Source organism: Elaeis guineensis, chromosome 3 (assembly GCF_000442705.2).
Source record: "Elaeis guineensis isolate ETL-2024a chromosome 3, EG11, whole genome shotgun sequence".
NCBI classification, from domain to species: Eukaryota; Viridiplantae; Streptophyta; class Magnoliopsida; order Arecales; family Arecaceae; genus Elaeis; species Elaeis guineensis.
Genome location: NC_025995.2, coordinates 1,693,185 through 1,710,426, shown reverse-complemented (window position 1 = coordinate 1,710,426; position 17,242 = coordinate 1,693,185). Strand labels below are relative to the sequence as shown.

The 17,242-nt window shown below is 36.6% G+C and overlaps 1 protein-coding gene across 2 annotated transcripts; it reads right to left on the bottom strand.

Moving 5' to 3' along the window:
- Positions 1 to 4,400: 4,400 nt before the first annotated feature.
- Positions 4,401 to 16,748, bottom strand: LOC105042411 (prolycopene isomerase 1, chloroplastic). Of its 2 annotated transcripts, XM_010919604.4 has the most exons (13): positions 15,973 to 16,746; positions 11,502 to 11,708; positions 11,313 to 11,412; positions 11,000 to 11,082; positions 10,797 to 10,853; positions 10,550 to 10,702; positions 10,355 to 10,433; positions 7,131 to 7,279; positions 6,889 to 7,023; positions 6,638 to 6,751; positions 5,818 to 5,928; positions 5,535 to 5,643; positions 4,401 to 5,066 (listed from the first exon to the last, which is right to left on the bottom strand). In XM_010919604.4, exons 1-13 carry the CDS (start codon positions 16,633 to 16,635, stop codon positions 4,993 to 4,995), a joined length of 2,034 nt encoding a protein of 677 aa, XP_010917906.1. In that variant the 5' UTR covers positions 16,636 to 16,746; the 3' UTR covers positions 4,401 to 4,992. The 2 variants fall into 2 exon arrangements, with proteins under 2 accessions (XP_010917906.1, XP_010917907.1); XM_010919605.4 differs by lacking the exon at positions 11,313 to 11,412 and having other exon boundaries at positions 11,615 to 11,708; positions 15,973 to 16,748.
- Positions 16,749 to 17,242: the final 494 nt, after the last annotated feature.

Below are 17,242 nucleotides of genomic sequence, written 5' to 3'. Positions count from 1 at the left end.
GCTTTTTGTTTATGTTACTACTTATTTAAACTTGAAGGAAAAAAAGGTGGGGCAGATGTTTTTGTTTTGAACGGATTTTCATATTGGAATAAAAAAGATAGGTTAGATCTTCATATTGGTTCATATAACAATTCTCATAATCAAGTCGTTAAAAAATATGAAAATTTAATGAAAGAGCAGCAATCCATCCAAGTGGCTATCCATAAATAATCAGAACAAGTTAAGAATGAATATCAGTTGAGATTCTATGTTTCAACTGTATATGTAAGATTTTTGTTACATTAAGGAATGCTTTTTCGTGATGATAATAAATCAAAACATTCAAATAATATAGAAAATTTTTTTGAACTTGTGAAACTTGCTACCAAATTGAATATGGATATAGGTGCTGTTGTATTGAAAAATACCCCGGGTAATCAACAAATAGTAGCCTCTAGTATCCAAAAAGACCTAGCAAATGCAGCTGCAAAAGAAACAATTAATTTGATCATTGATGATCTTGAAGATAATTTATTTGGGATATTGGTTGATGAATCTAGTGATATATCTGGAAAAGAACAAATGACAGTTGTGATACGTTATATTGATAAAATGAGAATTATCGACGAATATTTTATTGGCGTTGTACATGCTGCTAATACTTGTGTTACGTCCTTAAAAGCACCAATTGATTCTGTACTCTTGGAGCATGGATTAAGTGTATCTAGAATACAAAGATGGAGTTATGATGGAGCCAGTAATATACAAAGTAAATTCAATGGTATTAAATCTCTGATATTGAGAGACAATGAATCAGCATATTATATGCATTGTTTTGCTCATCAGCTTCAACTGATAATTGTGGCTACCGCAAAGAAATATATTGATGTTATTTAATTTTTTGACTGGATCTCTCATATAACTAATGTGATTAGAGCTTCTTGTAAAAGGAAAGATGTACTTCACGAGAGGTATACTATGAGAATTGCAGAGGCAATAAACAATAATGAAATTGAAACTGAAAAGGGGTTGAATCAAGAACTTTCTCTTAGAAGAGCAGGTGATACATGATGGGGATCCTATTATAAATCACTTTTGAGCTTGATTGAGTTGTTTCCAGATGTGATTGATATTCTTGAGTATATTTTTCTTGATTCTTATAATTTAATGCATCAAAAAGAATCATGTTCTCTTATGAAATCATTATGCTCATTTGATTTTACTTTTATTTTATATTTAATATTTGATATTTTGGGGATAATAGATGAGTTATCAAAGGCTTTGCAAAGAGAAGATCCAAATATTATCAATGCAATAGAACTTGTAAATGTATCTAAGCAAAGATTGTAGAAGATGAGAGATGATGAATGGGATATTCTCTTGGAGAAAGTTTACAAGTTTTATTATCATCATGATCTTAATATTCCTGATATAGATGGTGTTTATATTCAAAAAGGAAGATCAAAACGTAAAGCTCCACATGTTACTAACATACATCACTACCATATAGATGTATTTTATGCGGTGATAGATATACAACTTTATAAGCTAAATAATCACTTTAATGGTAAACACCGAGTTACTTTATTGCGTGGCATGCCTAAGTCCCAAAAATTCATCCAGAGCTTTTGATTTCAGAAAATTGATGAAGATGGCAGAATTTTATCCTAATGAATTTTTTAGTATTGATATTAGAGCACCTAAGCATCAACCTAAAAACTACATTTTTATGTGCAATCACATGAAGCATTTGTCGATCTTCAGGGGATTGGAGATCTTTCAAAAAAGTTAGTGGAGATAAGAAAGTATTTTGTTTATCTTTTGGTATATATGCTTTTGAAGCTTGCTTTAATTTTATCAATTGTAATTGCTAGTGTGGAAAGAGCTTTTTTGGTAAAGAATTATGTCAAAAACAGATTACGAAATTGAATGTGTGATCAATTTCTGAATGATTGTCTAGTGACATACATAAAAAAATATGTATTTGAAAATATCATGGATGACTATTATGTATCGTTTTCAAAACATGAGAACTCGTAGAGGAGAATTATGTGAATGTATATTACGTTAATACTTGTTTTGATGTAATTGTAAGACGATTGCTTTGAATAAATTTTATTTTATTAATAAATTTTATTTAATTATAAAAATATATTATTATCTTGTATACTTCATTATTTTTAATATTTTAGAAAATAAATGCTTATCAAAGGGACACTCTTTTGAAAATTTTCTGATTCCATCATTGTATGTATGTATATATGTATGTATGTGTATGTGTGTGTGTATATATATATATATAAGTTATGTTTAGATTAGCCGATCTTATTTAGTCCAATCGATTAAGCATTAATTTTATATGAAATGCAATTTTTATGCCGTGCACATTCTTCAATCTTGACTTGGGAGGAGCCCATGCAGACAAGCGCAGAGAAATGCGGTGCACGTCTGCTTGGGAATCGTTATATCATACAATCCACGTGCCATGAGAATTGAGCCTATCGAATATCCTACAAAGTCCACCAACAAGAGCTAATCACAGAAATTGGGTTGTGGCCTCTCCGCAGTTCATGCATGGAATTGGGAATCTATCAACGCCCGCCATTGCATAAATTTTGGTTGCAATAGTGATATTACATTACTGTTGTAACAAATCAATCAACTGCTAGAAATAGATAAAATATATGAGGATAATATGAGATATTATCTATAAAAATCGATGAAATATACGATAATTGATAAAATATAAAAATTTTCATTGATTTGTTATAGATTTGATATGATACCTCCATTGCTTGCAACGAATATTTTTCCCTCACCACCTGGCACATGGTTGAAATCTCTGCTTGGCAAGTCAGAGACGTACCGAACTCAACTTGTCGGCCTATGTCAATATTGCTGTTGGATCAAAAATAGATACACAAGAAGACTTGGGGATTTCCCAACCCAATCTCCACGTGCCACGCTCGCAATAGCATCGGTCTGTCACGTTGCATGGTGTCCTTCGAATGCGCATCCTGCAACATTATCATAAGGGCCCAGTAGACGAGTTTGGATGGTGCTACGGCGCTCTCCGTGTCTCTACATATTACCCATCAAACCCAAGGGCCAAAGCCATCTCAAGGGTTCTCTCTCTCTCTCTCTCTCTCTCTCGCCGTACACCATCTCTTTGTTTCTAGTTGCTGTTTCTGGTTTGGTGAAGTTACAAAAGAATATAGAGTGGGGCCGATTTATGAGCAGGTGGCTTGTGAGGGCCGGGACCAACTGGAGTGGATGCACAGCGTCCACAAAACCGGGCGGGAAGATACTTGTATGAAAGAACTGGAAGGATGCAAGTTGGAGGTGGATCAGTAGTGTACTGCATGCGACGTGCTTCTAGTAGGTGAGGAACTGTTTTAGCTCTTTTACTGTGGCGCAAGTCCGAAGAAAATGACCCTAAAAAACAAAGCTAGGAATCCAGCTTTCTGCTGTACGGCAGATGATTGATAAGAGGGACCGACATGATTACATATTTACACCCCACAATTAATTGCAATCAGCATGCAAGCTCTGGTGGTGCTTTTAGATTCCCAAACTGATATGGCAATAATTTATGCATCCATGACTCCATCCGCATCCTAGGCTTAAATGACCTGTAAAGCATTGATTTCTGAGGTAGATTCATATATTGGAGAAAAAGGGGAGGAAAAATGGAAAGCTTAAAATGACGATGACTTCAAAGCATAAAGCATTATCATTTTTCTTAAGACTTTATTCACTCCGATCAATTAGATATTAGGATTTGAATTTTAAATTTTTAAATAAATTTATATGAATTTTTCTAAAAATCCATTTGAAAATTCAAAGAACCGTTTGAAAGGGCTCCAACCAAACACGACCGTTGGCTCCTATTGCTTTAAAATAAACGACCGACCACCACCATCTCCACTCGGCAGCCTAGCAACAGGAGGTTGCTTAAGTTTCAAGAGGATGCTCGGAAACCGTTATTAGAATGTTAGATTATCCAACTTTGAGAGCTTGAAAATAGATATCATGTCGCCTGAGTGCTATACTTTCAAAGTCAGGAGTACCAGTTTAGGTTTTGATATTTATGCTTTGACATCTATGCTTCATCTTTAGACACGTATGGACGTCTTCTTTGCTGAACCTTTTTATGGTAATCTGCATTGATCTTATTAGAGACTGAGTAGCAGATTACCATGAAACAACAATAACCGTTGGAAGCAGACGGGAACAAAGGCAAATAAATGCAACCATCATAAAATCCAAGACATCAAGACGCTAAAGTTCAGAGTATGCGCTAAGAAGCAAAGTTCGTGCAACTACAACACAAGGTAGCCTATAATAATGGAAGCCAGTGAAGAAAAACAGTATGAAAAGCAGAGAAAGATTCTGAGGTTTTGACCCAGAAATAACAGAAATTGGTACACAATATACAAATTAATTACCATAAATTAAAATTGGCATCACAAATTGTCAGGTGCATATAGGCATAAAGGACAGTCTAACTCTTTACAACTGAAGAAACAATGTTCTTTCTGTTTCCGTTACAGAACAACTGTGAGGATTCTTTTTTATATAAATGAGTACATTTCCACATTAATTTTGAAGAATAATAACTAACTTCTTGATTAAAATACTGAATTAGTAATTACATATGTGAGATCATGCTGGAAAGATGAAGCCAACAATTCCCAAGAGCTTTGAAGGATTAAATCCCCAAGCTGCAAGACTACCTCCTTCAACTTCATAGATGAATAATAGGTGCCATTGACCTATCAGCTCTATGACTCCATGACAAAATTGGTCGACCGAGCTCTCATATGATCTGATCATATAATTGCTTTAGCTGTCAACCTATATCTGTTAGATTTGCACATAGAATGAATGATGATGGGTGCTTTAACCACCTCCCATAAGCTTAAAGAATAGAACTTGTGTGCTATCAGAAGCAAGTAGGGTTCAATCACACAAGAAAATATATCAAGCCACGAGTGATGTTGAATACTTTTCTTACGCCATTTTCCTCAACCACCCAAGCAGCCGAAGAAGAGCAGCATCCAATACTGGAGACCTTTTTTCGAGCCCTAGAATGAGAAAATAATTTCCAATAACACAACATTTTTGTAATATCTCAGGAAAACGATAAATGAGAAAAATATGAACCGAATTGAAGGGACCAAGTTTAGCATATAGAGAACTGGATCCAGCATCCTTCAAAGGTCAAACTACTTCTAAAGAGAGCATAAAAGGAACCTTATCCAATAATCAAGATGTAATCAACATGTGAAGGAAAACAGTTAAAACTGTCTCTCCAACTGGACTAGTGAAATGCTACTATTTTCTGACAGGTGCAGGTGAAATTTTACCACTGAAAATGAGAAGAATCAAAACATGTAGTCGAACTTTTGGACAAAATTGTTTTTTTCTTTTGCTTCAGGCAATCCAAAGTTCTCATGCACATGATTTAGAAAGGGGACATTCTTCCACTTCTCCATGTTATATTCACAAGGTTCTATGTTTTTATCATAGAAGGTGCACAAAAATCTGCTTACCGATATCTGCAGCAACTCTATGAGAACACATGATTCCTGAAAAGGCAACAGCTATAACACCTTGTCCAGGAAAACAGCTATCCCCAACACAGTAGAGACCAGCTATAGCCTGCAAGTTCCACCATCACTAATCAGTGAAAGAAGCATTCTATCAACAACTAGTCTACGGTGTTTCTTCTAAGAAATAAAAGTCATCCCTCAATCTTTGTAAGCATCAAGGCTTGTTCCACTATTTTAGATGACAAAGTGATTTGGTCAACCAGCGGTTCTTGAAATCACTTACTGTTGTATTAAAAGGCATTCCCAATAAACCCTTTGGTATGCCACGTGGAATTGGTCCATAGGTACCGTTATCCCGAGCAAGAAATCTCCTGTGAGTTTTGGGTGTACCCACCTGTCATCATCAAGGATATTATGACAAATGAAAATGATCTCAAGCACTCAAAACCACATCGTATGTTCATAGAAATATACATGAATAGCCTAGGTTTGAACCAGGAACATCTAGTTTGTGTGACAAGCATGGTGACTGATTACCACACTGACATCATGCCTAGAAGCATACATGAATAGCAAGCTTTTGTTGATCCCCATGTCTAACAATAATAGTTCATAATTTATCAAATCTGTGCTTAAAATATATGAATTATATACATGAACAAGATGAGTAAATGCATGCGAGTACTCCTAGCCAAAATTTATGAGGTCATCATGTCCTTAAAAGATAATTTACAACTCAAGAGGGCATAAACAAGGAAAAAAAATCTAGTTAACATGCAAAAGAACAATGTTGCTCCCCAATTGCTTTGCATATTTAACATTATACCGGAAGTAGCATTATTCTCAAAAATTGTGGCTGGGTCAAAAATCTAAAATAAATATTTAGGAACAAAAGTTAAAAAAAAAAATGAAAATCCTATTTCGAGAAACTTCAATGACCGACTTACTAAAGAAATAAAATGTCATCCATCTCACGACAACAGTTCATATGATGGACACAATGTCAACTTGCAAGCAAGCTAAAAACTTTAGCTTGAAACAAATAGCAATATATATGATGAAGGCTATCATTTCACATTATCCAGCTTTACTAGGAAGCATACCTCTTTAAGCACTATAGAGCTTTTGAGACCTGGAAAGAGTTTATTCTCAAGCCTGCTAATAATTTTATTAGCTACAAGCTCCTTCTTCTCTTCATAGTCTTTGCGAGAAAGGCCCTAGTAACAAACATAATAAGATCAATTATCGATCAACAAAACAAATTCAAAAACTAAACCCAGCATACTTATTTTTCCATCTTCAAAATGTCAGATATCAGGAATGGAATCGATGCAGTTTTAGCAGACAGCTTTACCTTCCAATCCTCTATGCAAGATGTTGTGAAAATGTGAAGAATATGATGTCTTTCTGAAGCCAAAGATGAATCAAGAACCGTTGGGATACTCACAAAAATGCTTCCATAGGGCTTCTCTAAGTTAGCCCAGTCATCCTGCAGATATAGCAATGACTAAAAGGATGAGCATGTGCCTGTCCTATTTCACCATTAGTTTTCTCACTTACATAAGATCAGCCAAGCACTGGGAAGCTACTAAATACCTCGAGAATGAAATGGTGGCAATCTGTATTACGGGGTACAACTGTGTCTTTGACTCCCATGTGAATGGAAAGAAAAGATGGTGCCTTAACATAAATTCTTTGAAAATTTTTCTCTTCTTCTGGAAGATCTTCCACTTTCACAAGTTTTCCTGTGATTTTTGGACAACAGAAATTGATGAGGAACCTACTAGGTGAGTGAAGGAAAGCATTACGCTAACACAGAACATATATTAGAGCAATTTTCACAGAACTGACAACATAGAAATATGCAAAATACAAGTGAACGATCAATGGAAGAAAATAAAATTATAGACAGATAAATTAAGAAAAGCAACCACTGGAAATTCACAATAACACCTATAGCAAACTAGATGTAGACTCATACATATTAAGTGAAGTAATTAATAGCAAATGATAATAGCGATACCAATCTTTAATTACAGGTTTCTGATACTTCTGACATGAATTTAAGATTGGTAAACCTGTAAACCTTAAAATCTTCTAGCCTTATTTTATCACCTAGTGTTGGTAAGAGATCTAGCTCAGCCATTAAATCCACTTTAAGTCATATTAAATCCATGGTAAGCCATATCATATTTCTCATTGCAAAAATGAAACATCTCCCTCTACCACTGCCATCCAAATATTCTTGGATTTCAGATATCCATTAACATCTAAAACTGCTGGCGCAGGATTTGGTTTTATTTGCCCTCAATAATTTATCTCAAATAGTTAATTTCTCAAAAAAGAAGAGAATCTCAAACAGTCTTAAGTTCTTACCTTGTAACTCCTAGTCTTACTTGGAGGTCATTCTGATTTTATCCTTCCTAGTTTTGCCTTGTTCCAAAATCCTTGTTTGCTTTACACACATTTGATGCACTTGGAGTCTACCTTCAATTCAATTATCAGGTCAGGATGCCAAATAGCCAAAGCTATTGGCATGATGATCTTATAAGATTTCAATCAGATTTCTGTGGCATGTGACAAGCATACAACCAAAGTTCTAAATTCCATGGGATGGGACTGTTTTGGTTTGCCCATCGAATAGGATCCACTGCCACCTGCCCCATCCCGAAACTTGGGATAAGGGATGTCTCAAGGCATTCCGATCGGCATGCTAAGACAATGGTGAGAAGCTTCTGTCCTAAAACTCAGGACACCACCCCGTCCAGCGTCCGTGGGATGTCCCAACAAGTTTTGAGACCATGCATACGACAGTTCCATATTTCAAAGTGTACCATCATCAACCCTACAGTAATTACAGTTCATACTCTATAGTTTTGTTCATTTATGCCAAATAAAGACAATTGACAGCTATTCAAATCTATAGATTGAAGTATCTCATAATGTGCCTTGACTAATTAGGGCTGGCACCATATGCATCTTTGTGGATCATGCTGAAACATAGCATAGATATATTAGTGGCATAGACATGATTTAAAATATTAAACAAATGAGAATCATTGGCCCATTGCATAGTTTTAAGTAATTTGTCTTAAAAATAATTAATATATCACTACAAAAACACATTGATTACAGAAACAAGCTCAAAATCTATGATAAAAAGCTATAAGAGGCATACTTATGTTTGAAAACTAACAAGATATTGTAGGTGTATACACACACTACCTTACTCTAGAATGCTCATATAAGGTATATGTATTATGTCGTATAATTAATTCTAACCTATGGCCCATATAGAACTATAGCTTTTTGAGCCCTCAAACTTGGAAAAAAAAGTTTGCCGAGTTCTAAATAGGCTTGAACAAAAAAAAGTTGTTTAGAATAGTTTGTTGTAGGTTTAAACAGGAAAGTAGGTATAAGCCAAGGATTTAAATACAGGTGAATCGGGTGTGAATCATCAATATCATACCGTTACAATTGGAAAATGGTACCTAAGATTGGTGTGGACACCAATCCCTTCGCGAGGCTGGGGCATCCTACCTATCCCAGTCGAAATTGGTTGGGAGTAGCTGATACCAAGATAACTAGGAAAATGGTTTACCTCTAGGGATTGGTATACTAGAAAACATATTTTAAATCTGATTATTAAGATTCCTTATATTTCATATGAGAACAATTTTGTAACTTAAGGGCATTCACACTCATCATGTTGGGACTTGTCAAATAAGCAATTTGGTAGCTCTCCTTATCTAAATTTCTGTGAGTTTAGATCACAAGTTAAAGAACAACCAACTATACTTTCTTGTAATGGGAATAAAGAAGTGGAGGCTCGAGCTGTTTCACTAAGTGAATGTGATGGGGCCCTACAAAGTTAATAGAGAAAAGGGTTTAGAATGGTGACAAAGAGATGTAATCATCATTTTGCTAGATAAGTGAATCCTGTTGCAGACTAAGGGAAAACAATCCAGAGGGGAAGATATATTTGATTGTCTTACCCAGATAGGATGGCTTCCCCCTTGCGGAGAGGGAAAGCACATCATTGGAAGTTGAGATCTTTGAGGTTCGGTTTTGCTTTACCATGGGAAAGGAAATGGTGAAACATGCAACAATATGATGTGGTCAATCACGTTAGCAGATGCGCATGCTCTTTTTTTTTTCCTTATCCTGATTGATCTCCAAAGATGTCTGCATCTGAAGATCTACTGAGAGGAGGAAATCCCCAGAATTTGCCTTGGTCATTTAATTCCTTAAACACATGGCCTTCCCTCTCTAGGAAAGATAATTTAAGGTCTAGAAATGGAAAATCAAGAGGCACTATTGGTGATGGTCTGCCATCGCCTATTGGAGATTATGCTTTGGGTTCATCTCCTAGTCTCAGAGCTCATCATCACACAGAACACCTCAGTTTATTGGTGACGCACGCACAAAAAAAAAAAAAAAAAGGAAAGGAAATCATATAGTAATCTCCCAAAAACTCTGAGGATGAAAAATTCCAAGTTCCTTGATCTACTTCTGAATAGAAAATGATACTTGACCTGTAGGAAAGATTTATTTTGTTGATATGGCGAAATGTGGTACTCCCATATTTCCATCTGTGACCTTTTGAAGGATGGGTTATGATATAGAAAAATAATAAGGGAGGATGCCACATACGGTAGTTATGAGAATGGAAGTATATAAATTGGTGAACCATTGAGAACATAGCAAAGGGTGGAGATCTAAATTGGAGTTGTGGCATGGTGGAAAAACATGGCAAAATATATACTAAATAACCAACAAAAGCTTCTCAGATGTCATTGCCATTTGGATCAATTACATACCAAATGTGTCCCATCTAGTAGCATTTGATATCACTGTTTTGGCAAAGAACTCCCTTCCGTCTGAAAGTCTCACCCCAACCTGTGAAACCAAAATGGGCACATAATAACGGGAGAAAAATAAAGCACCTTTCAAGTTCTATGAAACTACTAATAGGCAAAAGGTACTGATTCTGAGCTGTATAGGAAAGCACTCACAGCTCTTCCATGTTCAATTATAATTCTAGTCACATATGCCTTGTAAAGTATTTTACTGCCCCTTTCAACAAGGCCATTTGCCAAAGCCTTTGCAATACCCCCAACACCACCAACTGGGTAATTTATCCCTCCAAAATGTCTGTCACATAAAACCTGTTGTGACAAAGGAAAGAAAATAGTGAACATAAAGAAAAAAGCCTAAGAATTTAATTACTCTGGCTTTTTTTTGATGGGGAGTATAACTTACCATGCTTGCATTGATCATTGGAGTATGCAGAGAATTAACTGTGCTCACGATGAAACACTACAGAGACACCAAAGATTATTTTGGCTCCTGAGTGCAAGAAGTGCTTATTGCAGAGCTTTAAAAAATATTCTAATTGACACAAAAAAGTCATTCTATACAGAAATGAAGCATGAAAAAATTATAAATTCACAAAAAATTGTTACCTCAGCATCTATGAAGGACAACAATTGAGGATCTTTTATAAACTTTCGAGCTATATCCCCAGCATTTTGAGGCAAATAATAAGCTGCAAAACAAAAGGAATTGTCACAAAGAGTCAACATAGCAGGTCTTTGTTTTCAATGTCAAGTACTTCACCAAACTGAAGATAATAAGATACATTTATCTAATATAAAGAAGTACTATTGACAGATTCTTTCTAAAAAATGTCTAAGTCTTTTAGTGTGTATGCATAAAGTCCATGAATCCATCAACACATTTTTTTTTTCAATTCATTTAAAGTTACATCATGATTACCAAGAGTTAAGCACTCCAAAGGCTTCTTAAAAAATTGTCCAGAAAGGTAGATAGGCTCCTCAAGTGACTTTAGCTCCAATGAATTTAATGCATTAAAAATCTGACAATGCAAGTGACCAAGGAATTTATTACTAGATCAATAAAAAGAGTATATCATGAAAAACACACTATGAAATAGTTAAAACATACCCTCCAACATTCACTGTAAAATTTCAGGATCCCTTCCTTTTCATGAGGGAACTTACTAATAAGCTCACTAATGAACTCACTGTACTCTCTGTGCACACGAACAGAGAGTTCACCTGGTAAATGGAAGTGAACCGTTGTAGGGTCAGGTATCACCTGCATCTTACACCCAACTGCTGCCAATGCTTGTGTAATTAAGTTTAGGTTGCCCTGGCGATAATGATACAGAAGAAAAGGAACTACTGATTAGCATAAAGAATTTCTTTTAAAAAGTAGCATTGCGGGACCTATGCCAAAACATCTGTCTTGTGACTCTACAAAGAATATTTAAAAATTAAAAAATAATTCACTATATAAAATAATACCATCAGTCTCTTATGGACAAGCCATAGATGTAATAAAAGGTCAGTAGCTAGAAAAGTAATGAAGTGGATTTTGGTATTCCATTTTATGCACATGAAATAACAGCAAATATTGGCACTGTGTTGGCATCTGTCTCACCTGATATTTCATATACCATTGATGAAAGTTGTTGAAATCATGGAATGCTGCACCAAGCCAAACTGCCTAGTACACCATCTTGTACCGTATTGAACCACATACTGATACTGTAATAGGATAGTACCGATATGGGGCCAGTGCCGAGAAAGTGAACTTTGGTTGAAATAATTTATACATTTATTCCTAATTCGATTTTGATCCTCTTATTTGAGAAAGATGCCCTTTTCCCCAGCTAAAGGTTTGGAAAGGGTACTTCAACAATCATAGAACTGACCAAGTCAAGAAACTTGGTTCACAATTTAGATAATGAAAATAATCTACAATCTTGTGACATTTCCCGTTTGTGGTGATGAGAAGTACATTAGCACCTAATCTTCAGCAATGTAGAAATTCCAGAAAATCTGCATTCCTGTCTGGACATCAAGACATCATTAACCATCATATCCACATCCAGTATGCACCCCTGCCCCAGAAACTTGGCCTTGAAGCAGGATGGGTGCTTACTTGCATACAGGAGTGGAGCCAAGGCTTTTCATGGACCTTGGAACCATATTACTCAAAAAAATGCTCGTCTCTGGGCAGTGATCAAATTCTTCGCTTTCCTTTTTTCCACCCTTAGTTTTATGCTGTCAAAATCAGTAGACCATCACGATCAAAAAAATTATATATGATGTGATTTTTATTTTGCAACAATTCGTAAAAGATATAATTTATCAACCTCTATGGAGTTATGCTGTTCATCTAGAGAATTGCCAATAGGTAGTGGAAAGAGATGAAATTCAATTAGAAAAGACCACAACTAGGTTTCCTTCTTCTAATGGCAAGATATTTGAAGAACGGACTGAAGATATTGTCTTGCAAAGTTAGATAAACCCAAAGTACGAAGATAGCTGGAAGTATTTGTAATTTATCTGTTGAACAATGATAGTCAAATAATGACATTCCGTCACCTTCTACTGTTGGTATAACGGCTGACAGAAGCCATTACACAGCCATTACTTCATTCCCGAATAAATCCAAGTTTATCCCAGTTAAAGTCACCTTCTCTCTCTCTCTCTCTCTCTCTCTCTCTCTCTCTCTCTGTGATCTGGAAAGCCATTTTCCTTCTCAGCAGTTCTTTGCTCCCTTCTACCCTAGTTATCCAATCTAGTGGATAAGCCCTATGTCTTGGGGGATTTATGCGGCATGAACCCACAAGTTGTCCAAACTAATTACTCATCTAATCATAATTTCTGTAGATCTCATAATGCTAAAGGCTAAAATTAGAACTTTTGTCATGATTTTAGTTCCATTTAAAGAGATCTTCTCTCTTCTGTCATGGGATTTTCTTGCATCAATATCACAATTTACACCTTTGAAGGGGTCACGATCCTTAGGATGGCCAAATTCTAATCCTTATCTCCAATGACACAGAGAGGATTTAGGACAATCTAAATTGAATAATGATTTGCTGAAGGATTGGGTATCCCCCCACTCCCTCCCTCTCTCCCTCTCCTCACATCCACTTAGGTCCACTTTTCTTACACCTGTGTACTAATTGTGTGGCATCATACTTATTTCATTTTAGTGCATGATGCAGTTGTGAACTGAAAGAAGATCAAGCATCAAATGGCAAGTCGAAAAAACGCAACCAAATACTAGCAGAATTTCAAATCCAGAATAGAACTATCAGAACGCTCATCAGAGAAGCTTGCTAGTACATTTTGAATCATAAGTCAAGCAATCGAAAACACAGTCAAAACTAACAAAATTAAGGCTCTGCTACCGATGCTGACATGCTGCTCCTATTAGTGTCAGTCATAGAAAACTCGATTCTCTGAATATCTCAAAGGTACCAATACCACAAAATATATTCCTAAATCCTAATAGTGTTGATGCCACTTCTTGTAACACGCTACTCTGAGCAATATTTAGAACTCAAGTCCTTTTTTTTGGTCTTCTTTTGTATTTAGGCCCAAAATCTGTACCAGAGGTTCATATATTTCCAGAATGACCAATGTGAGGAATTTTAAGGCATTTTAGAAGCCTGGAACCAATAACCAAGATGATATAGGTTAAGCCTTAAGAGTTTGTCCAATTTCTATATGTACAGTGATGTATTAAACTGTGTTAAACCACCAGAAGCATAATTTTATATGAGTAAGTAATGCTTCAGTTTTCCTTCTTTCTGTAAGCTGATTTCTTTTCATTTTTTGGTTCTTTCTTTTCCGCCACTCTAAATAAGTGGATTGATCTTCTACATCTTTTACATTAAAAAGGCCTACCCCTGGGTGACAACTCATATTTCCAGAAAAGCCTATCTTCTTCTTTTGTTTCCAAAAGGCCATTATTGCTTCATGTTGCAGAAGGTTAGATTCAAGAAAGGTGTTCTGCTCATTTTACATATCTAAGCAAACTATTGAATGTGTTTTCCTATACGAGAACCTTTGCTCTACTTTTGGTGATGATTTATTCTTAAAAACATATCATAATTATTACCAATATTTCACATGGCCCTGTCTAACCCTGTATCTATTTAAACTAGTTATCAAATAACTAATTGCTAATATCAAGATGTAGTGTACTTCCTTTTTTTTTTTTTCAACCGATAGTGTAGGGAAAAGTTTGATTCCTCAATAAACTTAAGGAGGAAACCATACAAGATAAGATGTTAAAACTCTGAGACCAAAAAAAAAGGTATAAGACATGCAATTCAATGGAAATAAATATGATACTTAAGTCCAAAATTACAATTTATGAACAAGAAATATCATAATTTGATCAAGTTTAATATCTCAGATCTATTACACAATGGAAGAGAAAGATGGAGGTAAAATAGCTAATAAATGTAGAGCTGGGTAGATGTCTTGGGAGGTACTTCTAGAGTGTGATATAATTGTTGCATGCCTTGGAGAGCAATGAGGATTACAAATTTACAGTGCTGTATGGTTCAAATTATTGGGCGATAAGCAAAAGAGAGAAAAAGTATATTAAAAGAAGTATGGAAGTGGCACCAATTAAGGACCAAACATAAATTGATTGAGATAGTTCGGACATGTGCAACTTGGATTTCATGAAGCTCCAATTCAAGAGGTGCTCAATTTTGCATTGAAGGGTCTATGATGAGGAGAAGACCTAACCCAACATAGATGGAAGTTTTGAGACAAAATTATCCAATCTTCGATGAATTATTTAAAAAGTTAAGAATAAAATACACATGACTGCAAGGAAGGTGATGCAGTGTTAAAACAATGACCCCCAGATCCATGTTGAGAGTATGGCTTCCTTAGGCAAGAACAGTACTCACCAAATGATGTTGCTTTTAGATTAACATATGGTTTCAATTTCCTTGTTTCCCTCTCTAAAAATAATAACAGATTGGCCTTTTCTGCTTGTCAGGAAAATACATTGCATTACTTATAAGTCAAAAGGTGATAACACTGATATGTGCAACTTTGCAAGCAAGGAGTGAAAGTTGCTTTAGCATCTGTCTATAACATGTATAAAGAACTTTTACCGCCCGTGCCATATGGGTTATATCAAGCATTAATACTTATTACATGCAAAAAGGTAAGTATGCGTTGGTATCAGCCACATTCAACAGGTGCCATAATGAAGTGATCATAACATGTAGATGTGTCTGGAAGTGTCCAGACTATGCAATCTCTGATAGCAACCTGCTACAGTCTATCGAAGAATAGATGATTCTCCAGCATCCATGAACTGAATGAATGGTTATTCTGCGGTAGCTATGGCAAAGTACCAACGAGAGTGCAAAATTCTAAATTTTCTAAATTTTTTAATATATATACATATATATATTATAACAAGAGCTGTGAGCTAATTCCTCATTTTACATTTACTACTAATGGCAGCCAATAATTCAATTCAAAAAATAAAAAATAAAAAGAGACTTTTGACTCCCAGACGAAAGACAACCCAAAACGTCAAAGCAAAATCCGGATGGATGAGACCAAAAGCTAGAAAGGGTTACCTTATCGCTAAACCCAAACATGACCGACGAGCCGACATCGAAGGTAAAGCCATCCCTCTCGTAATACCCGGAGCTCCCTCCCGGAATCAGGTACTTCTCCAGCACCAGAACCCTGGCCCCCTTCACCGCCAGCTGCGTCGCCGCCACCAGTCCTCCAATCCCGGACCCGATCACGATCGCATCATAGTCCTCTTTCCGCTCCTCACCCCTCCCGTCCCTCTCCACGCTCAGCACCGCCCTCATCGGATTCCTTCCCACCGTCCCAAGCCCCGACCGCCGACCCCTCCTCCCGCCGGCGCATCTCCTGGGCTCCGGAGAAGGCAAGACGGGCTCCAGGCGGCGCCGGCGTAGGGCGTCGGCGTGGAGGGGTGGGGAGGGGAGGAGGGAGCAGAATCCCAATCGGAGCATGGCGGGTTTTGTGCGGTTCGCTGCGAATGAAACAAGATTTTGGTTTATAAGAGGATTTTGGGTGGAGGGAGTGGCGTAGGGGGAAATCTCTTGGCATCGTTCCGATAGAGGATTCGGGAGGGGAATGAGACGAATAAAAACAAGAAGAAATGAAGTGGCTGGTCGGTAGTGGAGGTAGGGTGCTCCGTGCTCTTGGCATGCTTTTTGGATGCCACCCTTGCTTGCCCGGTTGTCCCTTCTACCACCAACGTCCATTTAGCAATTTTACATTGAGAAATTCTTTGTGCACCGGGGGCTGTGCGTTCTGGAGCCAATCACCGCGGATGGTGTTTGCGGTTCTGCGCAAAAAATTTCTCTTCTTTAATATCTGTGAATGGGCCTTATCTGTTGAATCGATATCAAACATAGCTCAAAGGTTATGTTGCCATGAGACTTTGATCCGAGACAGCCATGATTGAGGTCGTACTCCTTTCGGTCCGAGATTCGACTCCAACCCGAGGACTCAAGCATTTAAAAAAAATTTACTCTCATCAGAGATTATCTGGCAAGAGACCCTCTAATGTTTAAGTTAGCTAAAATTTGAGAACAGTAGAGAACAGTAGAGAAAAAAAAAAAAACAAAACAAAACAAAAGTGTGAGTTATTCTACATTCTGGAGGTTGTCAAGAGAATCCAAGAATTGCCAATGTGACTAAATAAATCGGTGATTTTAAGGTCGGTGCAAAGTTGAGGTTCCACCTCAGATGCATCGGCTCCCTAACTAATCATTGGATTTCATTTCCTACCATCAGTAAGATTCCAATCTTGGAGTAAGTAAACATCCGAGCCATGGGTTGGATAGGAGCCAATAACATAAAATCACC

Excerpts from the sequence above, each read along its gene's own strand:
- LOC105042411 (XM_010919604.4), bottom strand. The coding sequence starts at position 16,635 with ATGGACGTTGGTGGTAGAAGGGACAACCGGGCAAGCAAGGGTGGCATC. Across the intron at positions 10,434-10,549 it reads TAATTGAACATGGAAGAGCT|GTTGGGGTGAGACTTTCAGA; the intron begins GTGAGTGCTTTC and ends TTGGTTTCACAG. Across the intron at positions 5,067-5,534 it reads TAGAGTTGCTGCAGATATCG|GGCTCGAAAAAAGGTCTCCA; the intron begins GTAAGCAGATTT and ends TTCTCATTCTAG.